Source organism: Mytilus edulis, chromosome 4 (genome assembly GCF_963676685.1).
Source record: "Mytilus edulis chromosome 4, xbMytEdul2.2, whole genome shotgun sequence".
NCBI classification, from domain to species: Eukaryota; Metazoa; Mollusca; class Bivalvia; order Mytilida; family Mytilidae; genus Mytilus; species Mytilus edulis.
The window spans coordinates 66664005-66677959 of NC_092347.1; the positions used below are offsets into that span (position 1 = coordinate 66664005).

Consider the following 13955-nt stretch of genomic DNA (forward strand, 5'->3'; position numbering starts at 1 on the left):
TTCACTGTAGGTGTAATCAGGAAATGTTATTTGATGTATATACTCCAAAACATGACAAACTATCTCCCAAAAGAGCACACATAAACCCTGAACACATGCACACCTACAATATATGTACAAACGACCAGGCAAGTGAAAACTTTCTTGCATAAAAACTGCATGAGGAGTTATCTGTAAAATCTATAACCATGATAGGACAGATGGACAGGAGGACAGACAGATGGACAGGAGGACAGACAGATGGACAGGAGGACAAACAGTTGGACAGAGGACAGACAGATGGACAGGAGGACAGACAGATGGACAGTAGGACAGACAGATGGACAGGAGGACAGACAGATGGACAGGAGGACAAACAGTTGGACAGAGGACAGACAGATGGACAGGAGGACAGACAGATGGACAGTAGGACAGACAGATGGACAGGAGGACAGACAGATGGACAGGAGGACAGACAGACAGATGGACAGGAGGACAGACAGATGGACAGATGTGAAACAATGTCTCCAATTTTCAGTTGTCGGGGCATAAAAATCAAAATAAAAGTAATATTCATTTTATTCAACAGGAAGAAGCACATAAAAATACAGGTAATATCACAGCAAATTTGAAAATACTGATCAGAAATCATACAAAAATAAATTAGGTTTTATCACAGCTATGTATAAGCAAAATACTGAATGATTGTAAAAATGTTGTCAACTTACACAGAGAGCAAACACGAAAATAAAACCATCAAGTTCATGTATAAAAAGTATCCAAAACATGTCTCAATGTTTTTCTCAATATTTTAGGAGTTAGTGTAGAAATATATTAGTTTCTTGGATGTTTCTTTATGGAAATTTAAAGTAATTTTTCAACAGTACTAAAATTTATTTGACAAATGAAGGTACCATGTGGTTTATATATTAATGTATTACCAAATATTTGAATACAAATATTATTTTAAAAAAAAATTAATATATATGGCACCATATAGTATTTCGTCTAAAAATAATTAGAGTGAATTATACCATGGCTGAATGTTCCTATATTCTAAAGTACACAAACTTTGGTAGTCCACAAATAAAATAATGAATCTATTGTACTGTGTAAAAACTTGAAAATTTATGAAATTACAATACAAGTTGTCTCATTATATGAGCAGCTGTATACCACCAAGTATCAAAGATTTGTGAAAAACCTATCTGTAGACGAATGCAACATACAAAAAAAATATTTGTGTGTAAATGAATATTGTTTCATGAATGGCCATTCAATAAATAAATTCAAAAAATATCTTAAATTTGAAAAATATAACATCAAAAGATCAAATAATTTAAGAAAACAATTGTTTTCTATTTTAAAATAAAACCAATAAACTGCAATCTGAATACATGAAATTGAGTGCAAAAAGTTAATAAATATTAGATATTTTCACAAAACAAAACAAAATAAAGGTGTTGACTTTATATGTAGCAAAAAAGTGTATATAATTATTGTGATGTGCAACACAGATTCGTTTTGTTGTTATATAATAAAATAACAAGACTGTAGGTAATATAATAACAACAATTATATAAATGCAAACATTATCACAAGATTTTAATACTTAACAAAACAACATCATTCATCTTCATTCGAAATAATTAACTAGAAACACAGACCATTTGGTTGGAGTAAGTAAGTTATGTAAACAAAAGTGTAATTGAATTTCAATTCTTATATACAGTGAACCCTGATTAAACCGAACCCTGAATAAACCGGAAACCTGTCTAATCCAAACTTGTTCTGAAGACCAATCATATCACATGTTATGCATTGTGAACCTGATGAAACAGAATACCTGCCAAAACCGAACGAAATCTCGAAGTCCCGAAAGGGTTGGGTTTAGTCAGGTTTCACTGTATACTGTTCCTTTAAATATTTTTACATAAACAATAAATATGATCATAAAGGAAAAATAATGATTACCTAGATTGAAATGATTTTGATATTGATTTCTTTAATTTGTATTCATTACAATTCTCAAAAATAAGCTTTATCAAAAAATAAGATGGGATATGTTTTGGTTCTGTTTTTCCACCAATTCTTGTACTGTATTATCATCTATCTGACAGTTTAAATTCACAAATCAAAGTTACCTATTTTCAAAATAGTAAACCATTTCTTTTGTCAATCAGTATATATTTCAAAAATCAAAAACTATCAATTTAAAACAATAATTTAAACAGATATTAAACCCAGAAACATAAAATATCCCACCCCCTTTTTTTAAATAATAAGTTAGAAATAGAAACTCCTCAACTTATTAAGACAGTTTGATAGAATTTATTTCTGTAGCTTTTATTTTTCAAGTACAGCCTGACATGAATTCTGTTTGTCACTTCTCTAATTTAAAGATTTCAGCTGCGTCAATAATTTAAATAATTCAAGAGGGGAAAAAACATCCTTGACAGTTAAAGTAGAGTGCAGTAATTAAATTGGAGTGTAAGACCACTTGAAATCTAACTTTCAGAGAAACAATTAAATAAAAGTACAATTAAATTAGTTTAAAAAGTGCTTATGTTTGTATAAATAAAAATAGTGTGTATGGGAATAATGAAATTTGCTTTCTCAGACAGAAATATTTTGAAATAAAAGGGCAAAGTTTCATATATAGAGAAGCAATCTCTATTTAAAGGGACATGAAATCGTTGTGATAATTTCAATAGCACGTTAAGTACGGTATCTGGTAGAAACTGATTGAATTGTCAAGTAACTCAATTGTTTCTGGTAGTAATCACTTTTTTAGTATATAACAACAAAGAAGTATGCACAATTAGATGTGCTCTCTGATTTTCGCCCACAAGATGAACAATCTGCACCGTGTAAATTGACAAAAGTATTGTTACGGAGATAATAAGATTATGTTAATCATAACAGTGCTTAAGAGAGATGACACCAGATGACATCCATTTTTTTTCATCGTAGAACTGTGATATCATCCATCATCTATTATTGATTTGGGTTCCCTGTGGACTAGAAATTATGGTATAATAATAACATAATCAATGTTCTTCAGTAAAAATATTATCTTCAATATAAAACATATTTTTTACTCTCTTATAATTTTTTTTTACATTCGTTTTCTTTTCAATTTAACCACTACTATCCAGGGTGAAAAATTATATTTGTAAATTAGCCAACAGGGAAATTATAAGAAGAAAAAAATTTCCATCCATCACTATGTTTTGTAAGATCGTGAGAATTGATGATAAATCACCAGGTCAAATTTGTTCTTCTGTTTCTAATGGAGGACAAAATATTATCCCATGAAAAACAAACAGGCTGTTGTTAAATCCTACTTCTAACTGAAAGGATAAATATTGTGATAACAACAAAACCTAAATATGTCCTAAGTTAGTAAATTCTACAATACCAGGTAGAATTAGTTGTCTTTTAAGAGACAACAGTTTTTGACAATCAATTGTATGAATGGGAATGGAATGGGAGTTTCAAATTGACATCACTTATGCAAAAAAAAACAAAAAACATTTTAATCCACTCATACACACAACATGAAATGTAATTTAGCTTTCAAATTTGAAAACTTATCTTGTAATAGAGTAAAGTTATCATAAAAAATGCATACATACATACATACATACATATAAACATACATAGACGTTAAGATCAAACATGAAAAAAAATGATTGAAATAAAATATAAATAAAAGAAAGAAATATAAAAAAATAATAATGAAATAAATAGATATGTAAGGAATGATTCGAAAACTTTCCATCAAAACAAAATATCTAATCTGAGTGGCAACAAAGATTTAACCCTGTAGTATCAGTCAAACAGAACTGCATTTAAATAATACTTTTAAAAACAATAAAGGACTATGACAATGTAAAAATATAAGGTCTGAATAACTGCACATGGTTTTTATATAATTCATATGAAAAGAAAAGAAAAAAAACTAAGTTGGAAATATTCCAACTTTTTATAATACAAAAAACAGTTTGTGCAAAAGGGTTATAAATGATTGTTAACTTTTTTTTATTTACAATGTAAAGCAATTTAGAAAGTGACTAGTCAATAACAAAAATAAACATATTTGATCACAACAACATGGTGTCATATCACAGCTTAAAATGTGCAAAAAGACAACACACAAGCACTTTGAGCAAAACCTGGCAGTCACTTAACACAGTACATCTCGTCATATTCTACACTATAAATTAAATGCTGAAATCAAATTTTATTTTTGCATTAAAAAAGTTTCTAAATATATCTTCTGCATACATTTTTAGATTCAAATTCAAAGAGGGGGCAACACAGGAATGTTCATTTCCAAAACTATTTTCTAGGTTATTTTTTCCAACTTCTCCCTTCTGTTTCCCAGATCCCACCTTATTCTACCCCCTTTATCTCACATCCCCCACAAATTTCACCCATAATATCCCACATTCAAAAAGTTTGTCTCCCCTCATTAAATAACTATCAAAATCCTTGTAAATTATTCTATGTTATAAAAAACAATATCATAAATTTTCATTATTATTATTATTACTATGTTATAAGAAAGCAACATGCATACATATCTATACAAATGATGGAGGTTTCTCAAAAATCAGACTTATTGGTGGCATCAGAATTGTCCCCCTTACACCTTGTTTTCACGCATTTAAAAAAAAATATACTTTGGTTTTACAATTTTGACAATCTCTGCACAGAAGTTCACAATAAATTTGTATAAAGTTGAAATTTTATATTTAAGATTTGTTTTTACCCTTGAAATCCACAAGTATGAGTACCTCACAATTAACAATTAATCCACAGTACATTTAATTTAGCAATGTTATAACATACACATATGTAGAATTCACTAATCCAGCGATGCTCAGTATCATAATGTAACTGTTATCTGTCAACATTATCTGTTTCATGAAGCAGGAAACAGGAGAGAAAAACTTATATATAGAGGTGTTCTAATCTTGTCCAGCTGTAATATCTAAAAATAGATAAATTTGCATAAAATAAAAACATTTATTATCAGGGGCAGATCCAGCCTTTTTAAAAAGGGGGGGGGGGGGGGGGGGGGGGGGGTGTTCCTAGCCCAGGACAAAGGGGGAGATCCAACTTCAGGTCCCCATTCAAATGCATTGATCGGCCAAAAAAAAGAGGAGGTTCCAACCCCCGGAACCCCCCCCCTCTGGATCCGCGCCTGATTATATACTTAAAAGTAATAATGCAAGTAAATTGTATGTGTAATACATTTGATTAGTGGGTGCCCCTGCATACCAATTTGAAGTAACTGTATTATACCAAAGTCAATGCAGGACTTTCTTTGAGATATTTTTGTGTCCAGGAGACACAATTGATGCCACTGTTCCTGTTATGCAAGTAAATACTAAACTAGAGGCTCTAAAGAGCCTGTGTCGCTCACCTTGGTCTATGTGCATATTAAACAAAGGACACAAATGGATTCATGACAAAATTGTATTTTGGTGATGGTGATGTGTTTGAAGTTCTTACTTTACTGAACATTCTTGCTTCTTACAATTATATCTATAATGAACTTTGCCCATTAGTAACAGAGAAAAATATTTGGTAAAAATTTACATAAATTTACCAAATTAATGAAAATTGTTAAAAATTGACTATAAAGGGCAATAACTCCTTAAGGGGTCAATTGACCATTTAGGTCATGTGGACTTATTTGTAGATCTTACTTTGATGAACATTATCGCTGTTTACAGTTTATTGCTATCTATAATAGTATTCAAGATAATAACCAAAAACAGCAAAATTTCTTTAAAAATTACCAATTGGAGGGCAGCAACCCAACAACCGGATGTCCAATTCATTTGAATATTTCAGGGCAGATATATATTGACTTGATTAACAATTTAACTCCTTGTCAGATTTCCTCTAAATGATTTGGGTTTCAGAGTTATAAGCAAAAAACTACATTTTACCCCTGTTCTATTTTTAGCCGTGGTGGCCATCTTGGTTGGATGGCCAGGTCATCGGACACATTTTTCAAACAAGGTACCTCAAAGATGATTGTGGCCAAGTTTGAATTAATTTGGCCCAGTAGTTTCAGAGGAGAAGATTTTTGTAAAAGATAACTAAGATTTACGAAAAATGGTTAAAAATTGACTATAAAGGGCAATAACTCCTAAAGGGGTCAACTGACCATTTCGGTCATGTTGACTTATTTGTAAATCTTACTTTGATGAACATTATTGCTGTTTACAGTTTATCTCTATCTATAATAATATTCAAGATAATAACCAAAAACCGCAAAATTTCCTCAAAATGACCAATTCAGGGGCAGCAACCCAACAACGGGTTGACCGATTCATCTGAAAATTTCAGGGCAGATAGATCTTGACCTGATAAACATTTTTACTTCATGTCAGATTTCCTCTAAATGTTTTGGTTTTTGAGTTATCAGCCAAAAACTGCATTTTACCCCTATGTTCTATTTTTAGCTGTGGCGGCCATCTTGGTTGGTTGACCGGGTCACGCCACACATTTTTTAAACTAGATACCCCAAAGATGATTGTGGCCAACTTTGGATTAATTTGGCCCATTAGTTTCAGAGGAGAAGATTTTTGTAAAAGATTACTTAGATTTACGAAAAATGGTTAAAAATTGACTATAAAGGGCAATAACTCCTTAAGGGGTCAACTGACCATTTCGGTCATGTTGACTTATTTGTAAATCTAACTTTGCTGAACATTATTCCTGATTACAGTTTATCTCTATCTATAATAATATTCAAGATAATAAAAGTTAACGACGACGGACGCAAAGTGATGGGAAAAGCTCACTTGGCCCTTCGGGCCAGGTGAGCTAAAAAATGACAAAGTTCAGCAACTCCCAAAAAGGCAAATATTAATAAAAATCAAAGCTCTGACCACATGCACACCTTCAATATATGTACAAACAGGATTCAAACTGTAGGAGGAGTTGTGCCGAATAACTATATACCCATAATGGGGTGGAAGGAGAGAATGACAGGGGTAAAACAATATGCCCCCCCCCCCCCAACATTTAGTATAACCATAATGGGTTATCATTTACAATATGTCTCGTGAAAATTACTTAAGACTAACAGAGATTTATATAGTTGTACTTGAGATACATGTATATAATAAAGTGTATATGATATAAATATATGAAGATTTTTTTAAGGTTTTCTTTTCACTAATACCAGTTATTAAACCCTTTAACATTTTTTTTATCCCAGCTTCTCTGATGAGTCTATTGTAGAAAAACTGCGCCTGTGTACAAAACTAAATGCTTGGTATCTTTTATGAGGTTTTTTTTGCAATTCAAATATTTTTTCCGAAAGCTGCTTGAATAAGCACCAGACTATTAAGAAAAAATTCTTATGGTTGAAAACACAAATTTAACACAGTTTGTGTAACAAGTAACTGATGTGAAAGATGTATATAAAAAATGAAAAGAATCTCCCCAACAAGCTTTTTTCTTACAATATATAAAAGACAATGCTTAATAAATATCATTCAACTCCTTCTTTTAAAAACAGAAAAAAATCTAATTCAGAATAAATGTTAAATTAGTTCAACTTAAAATATCTTTTAAGTTTATTCAATAAAATTTTCAGCTAAATTGTTGTTCAGAAATAAACGTACAACAGTATCATTCATTACAAAGGAACTAACTTGATTAAAAAATTACCCAAGTATATAGTAAGACAGACTTGAAGACGATTTTAACCTAGTATGTAATGATAGCTTGTTCATTTCCTGAAGGAAGACAGGTTTTGTCATGGGGGATTCTCTCCAAAGAATAAAATTTAATTTGTATTTGGCGAACAAATCCATTTCTGTCTGCGTAACATAAATCATCGAAGTGAAATATGATTATTCACTTTTCTCACACTTTCATTCTTCTCGCAAGAGAACTATTAAATAAGGAACTTTTACTATGTCTGGTTTCTTGAAAGACTTTTTTTTTTTTTTATAAAATATGACCTAAGATAGATAATCTGTGCTCTTCTGTTCAGACGGACTTGTAAATTTACATGGTGGAAGAAAGACAACCTATTACCATAAAACATAAAACCACCAAACCTTCAACTGTAAATCTTGAAATTATATATGATCTTTTGACAATATATTAACTTTGGGCAATTTCAAAGAAAGCTAATTAATGGCAATAAGTACACATGAATATCAGAATCATGGATTATTATGGCTGCTAATTATGAATTAAGTAACACAAATGTACAGAAGGTAAAATAACATAATGAAAATGGCCAAAAAAATAAACCAATGTATTATTTATTCATAAAAAAATCTGTTTACTAGTGCATAAAAAAAATCTTCTTCTTAATGGTAAAACCTAATAATGATTTTTTTATTTTTTTTATCTGAAATTCATTGTTTTTTTCTTCCATAACAGCAGACAACCAACATAATAACAGCTATTCAACCTCATAATTTTCAATAATTAAAACTAGTCCATAGAATAGGATTTTTTTATTCATTGGGCAGGTTTATTTTAACAGATGATTAGGTTACATAAACATCAGTAGAAAACATAAAATATGATCAGACACAGAAACTTACCTCACTTTTCCCTACTTTCTCGCCTAATCCAAACTTTTGTGATACTATCCCTGTTGTTTTTAAGTCATCCCCTGAGTCTTGTACCATTATACAGTATCTAACTTCGCGATCAGTCCTTATTGAAAATGTGTGACGCTCACATTGGCGGAAACTTAAAATTGGGTCTCCAGGTTTTAATCTCTGAAAAAATATTATTCATTCAAAATTAACATATTCAATGAGCCTACATTTCACTACATATAACTTATCATTTTATCTCTAAATATTGTCAATTACTTCAAACTAGAGGCTCTAAAGAGTCTGTGTCGCTCACCTGTATTTAAATAAGGTTAAAATCATGATTTATAGTACAAGATATCATTAGATACTATAATAATATCTAAGATAAAAGCAAAAAACTGCAAAATTTCAATAAAATTAGTAACTCAGTGGCAGCAACCCAACAACTGGTTGTTGGATTTGTCTGAAAATTTCAGGGCAAACATATCTAAATCTGATGATCATTTTTGCCATCAGTCAGATTTGCTCTAAATGCTAGTTTCAGAGATATAAACCAAAAACTGCATTTTACTCTATGTACTATTTTTAGCCATGTCTGCCATCTTGGTTCACGGGCAGGGTCATCTGACACATTTTTTAAACTAGAAACTCATATGATGATTGTGGACAAGTTTGGTAACATTTTGTCTTTGTAGTTTCAGGAGAAGATTTTTGTATAAGATTACAAAAATTTGAGAAAAATTGGTAAAATTGACTATAAAGGGCAACAACTCCTGAAGGGGTCAACTGAGCATTTTGGTCATTTGACTTATTTGTAGATCTTACTTTGCTGAACATTATTGCTGTTTACAGTTTATCTCTTAAACCTAGAGTTGTAATAAATTGTTCAACCACCATTCAGGAGGAGTTAATCAACGACAGTGTGAAGAAAGATTTGTAATAAACATTACAATGATATTTAATTCAACAGTATTTTCATTTCTTCTTTCAATACACAACAAATACACATTTATCATTCAACAGCCAAAACAATGCATTGGATGGTCAATATAATGTAGTTGACAGTTCAAAAGCTTAATTCAGAATGCCATGTTTATCTACAGGCTCTATTTATGTATTTTGGCACTAACTATGACGTAAACATCTAATCTTCCAATCAAAAGCAACGTTTCTTACGTCTTTTGGCTAGTAGCGTTTAGAAAGACAAACACATTTTGTTATTCTTAAATAAAGAAAATTTATTAAGTTGTCCTAACTTTGTCCTTCTTTTCCGAATTATGTTTAAAAGCGTAAAAAACTAAACGCACATTTCTACATAATGCTATTTTTAAACGGACAGTAAATTCCTTTCTCGATATGGCGTATTCACATAACCTTACACATTCGATATAATGCTTAAATGAGATCAATGAAAACCCTGTTCTATCATAAATATAGACAATGTTAATGAAAAGGGAGGCACAAACATAATAAATACGCAGTTTATCTGCATTGATAAAGTGTTAACTTAAACAAATAATAATATGAGATCCCAAAGTGAAAGTATAAAACGGTGTCATGGCACATGTAAACAAGTTGAATCTCACGACAAGGTTTGTCAAAATAAACCACTATATGACAGGAAAATCAAAGTATTTCATAGGTAACCATTATCAAGATATGCATATAAAACCGGCCCTTACCGCTTGCAAAGTACAAATGGTTTAAATCATGAGTATGAAAGTCGATGCATTTATCAGTGTTTGTGCACTCCTGAGAACTTGACCACCCAGCAATATTCCAATAAATATATGTTATATACAATAAATAATAGGTTAAATAATAACAATTATCAGTTCAGAATTGTCACAATAATATTCAAGATAATAACCAAAAAAGGCAAAATTTCCTTAAAATTACCCATTAAGGGGTAGCAATCAAACAACCGGTTGTCCGATTCATCTGAAAATTTCAGGACAGATACATGTAGATGTTCACTTGATAAACAATTTTAACCCATGTCAGATTTGCTCTAAATACTTAATGTATATCAAATTTTGGCCAGTGTGATAGAAAATGATTTTTTTTTATCATGTAAGGTTAACAATGTTGAAACATCAGAAACATGATGTGTTTTTTTAAAAATGTTAATACAACCACAACATCTTTGTTGGGTAAATTTTCTGTATGAATATCTTTGGTCAAGAAAAACAAATAATGCAATGTATATACAACAAGTGGAACTGCGAGCTACTGCTCACTGATGATACCCCCTCCACAAGTGGATAATATTAATTGTGTAAAAATATGCAAGTGTTCGGTAAACAGGAAGTTGTCGAGTGATGAATCAGAAAAAAAATCACACGGTATAGCTGACTTATATTAACCCTTAAACCAAATTTCAGAAATCCTTGTATTGTAGTTCCTGAGAAAAATGTGACGAAAAATTTTCAACTTGGCTATCATGTGTAAAATCAAACAAGTGTTCGGTAAACAGGAAGTTGTTGAGTGATGAATCTGAAAACGCATCACACAGTATAGCTGACTTATATCAAGCCTGAAACCGAATTTCAGAAATCCTGGTAGTGTAGTTCCTGAGAAAAATGTGACGAAAAATATTCATGGGACAGACGGACTGACTGACAGACTGACGGACTGACGGACTGATGGAAGGACAGACAGAGGTAAAACAGTATACCCCCCTTTTTTTCAAAGCGGGGGTATAAAAATGTTCTATACAATTTATAGATGTTCAGTCTGGTGGTCAGTAAAATTGTCATTTATAATCTAAACTTATTACTCACTGGACATTCACGTTGGTTCAAATCAACTAAATATTTTCAGAGAAGGATTTATAAATATGGATAAAAGTAGATGTGGGGTATAAATATAAAGGAGATGGCAACCACAAACACACTCATACCTAGAGGCCGACCAAATATATATCTAAAGACAGATCCCAAGGGATACATTTTGTATAAAGCGCTCACACATATGACTATTTGGGAAGAGAAAGGAATAATCATTAAAATTTAACCATGTCATATACTTACATAAGCTTAAGTGACATAAATGCGAACCATTTTTCTTCTTTCACGTAACTTAAAAAACACACTTTAGCTTGAAAAGATATGTAACATTACATCAGCAAACTAGCTTTACTAATAATATATACTATTACTGTGGATTCATTAATATTCGTTGGATACCAATTTTCGTGGAATTCATGGGTACAGGAGAACCACGAATTCAAATGTTCAACGAATAACAAATTTTCTAAAGGAATGAGTGAAGACTATGCCAAAACCACGAAATTAAATATCCATGAATATGTAAATTTTCCTCAAACCACGAAAATTGGTACCCACGAAAATAAATGAATCCACAGTATACTATTATGTGACATATTATAATAAATACTAAAACAAAATACTATTACAATGGCTGTAAATATACCATTTCATAACTGCATATAAATGCAAAACAATTATGGTTTACAATGACTAAAAATATACCAAGTCATACCTGCATATATATAGATAATTGGCCTATAGCATTTCTAGCAGCTTTTAATTCAAAGTGAAATCCATGTATGGACAACACTTCTGAATGATAATGTGGTTCCTACAAATATATAATCATTTATACATTAAAGTAAATATTACCAGTTTTATTTTGATTGTTGACATTTTACTTTTCCTGTAAACAAAAAAAGAACAATTCACTGTGTGATCAGATGATAATTTACTAGTTGTATCTTGGAAAAATTGCTGTAATCTTAGACCTAGTTCACTGGTGCTTAACAAAACTGGTCCTGAGTACCTGGCAGTGTAACTTTTTATAACGGTAACTGTATATTCTAAATCACAAGTGTTACTTTTATTAACAAAGATTCATATGTTTTTTTTCTCGTGTTTGTGGGAAATTTGATTGCTTTATCTTTGATAAAATCACTTAAAAAACCTGCAACAAATATTTACTTTCTTCTTATACATTTTCCATCAGTTTCAAACAAAGTTTACACTGCTGCATGCTTGCAAGGAATTTCTCTATACAAGAAACTTTTTAAAATAGATGAAACAGTTTATCATTTGAGTTGTCTTTCTTTCCCCAGCAAGAAAATCTAAATACTGGATTATTTTCAACACTAATTTTGCTGAAACCCATATTTAGTTTTTGACTGATGGCAACCCCTTACAGAAATAAAGAATAAATCTGCATCATTTTTGCCGCTGAACCTATATATATATTGTTTTCCTAAATTCACTTTTCAACATCATTTCAAATACATGTATCTCTTCCACGAATCATTATGAGATCATGATGTCCTTTCATAAAGAGTAAATCAAAACTGTGTATGTCTATTACCTCATCTATAATAAATCCCTGTCTTATAGCTCCTGTGTTGAAATGCTTTAATGCAGACATGTCTCCTCCTCCTTGTAGCTGAAAAGAGATCGATATGTAATCATTTCTTGAAATAGTATATAAACAAAAAATAATCACTAGCTCATTTCAAATTATTTGGTACACCATAACAGTTATTATTTAATATATTTGGAAAACAAAAATGTGTCCCAAGTACACGGATGTCCCACTCGCACTATCATTTTCTATGTTCAGTGGGCCGTGAAATTAGGGTCAAAACTTTAATTTGGAATTAAAATTAGAAAGATCATATCATAGGAAACATGTGTACTAAGTTTCAAGTTGATTAGACTTCAACTTCTTCAAAAACTACCTTGACCAAAAACTTTAACCTGAAGCGAACGGACGCACAGACGGACGAACGGACGCACAGACAGACGGACGAACAGACGGACGGACGAACAGACGGACAGACGAACAGAGGCACAGACCAGAAAACATAATGCCCCTCTACTATCGTAAGTGGGGCATAAAAATTAACTGTCAAGCATATGTTTATCTTTATATCCAGAATTTCATACCTTTACATATTATCATATACAATGTTAAATTGTCCACCTTAGCATGTTTGATTATATTATCATATCCATTGCACTTTAGCCAAATCAATGTCTATACCAAATCAGGAATATGGCAGTTGTCTTTCCTTTGTTTGGTTTATTTATAGCATTTAATTTTGTCAGTTTTTAATGACTTTCCCTTTATGAATTTGCCTTGGAGTTCAGATAAATATTAAAAATAGCAAGTACAGAACACAGTTTTAAGAGGAGGATGTGAACAACAACTATAACCATATACAGCAGAATGTGTTGTCGGAAATGGATTGTCAGGTGACACAATAAAACCTCCATGTATGGTAAACTTACAGCATGGTAATGTTGTGTTAATAAATCTATCAACTGACTTTGTGGTAAGATGTTCATCAACTGCATATCTCGAATTTGATTAGCTGAAATTAAATATAGCAGACATTTA

General features: G+C 31.3%; 1 protein-coding gene across 7 annotated transcripts in view; it reads right to left on the reverse strand.

The window, feature by feature from the left end:
- Nucleotides 1-540: 540 nt before the first annotated feature.
- Nucleotides 541-13955, reverse strand: part of LOC139520279 (BTB/POZ domain-containing protein 16-like) — a 38467-nt gene continuing 25052 nt past the window's right edge. For 4 of the 7 annotated variants that reach the window (XM_071312789.1, XM_071312788.1, XM_071312790.1 and 1 more), the window contains 5 exons: nucleotides 13847-13929; nucleotides 12921-12998; nucleotides 12078-12176; nucleotides 8574-8753; nucleotides 541-4978 (listed from right to left, as the gene is read on the reverse strand). In XM_071312789.1, coding sequence (XP_071168890.1) covers nucleotides 4910-4978; nucleotides 8574-8753; nucleotides 12078-12176; nucleotides 12921-12998; nucleotides 13847-13929 — 509 coding nt within the window. In that variant the 3' untranslated portion in view covers nucleotides 541-4909. The remainder of the gene's footprint in view (nucleotides 4979-8573; nucleotides 8754-12077; nucleotides 12177-12920; nucleotides 12999-13846; nucleotides 13930-13955) is intronic. The other 3 variants (XR_011663850.1, XR_011663851.1, XR_011663852.1) reach the window with 1 other exon arrangement.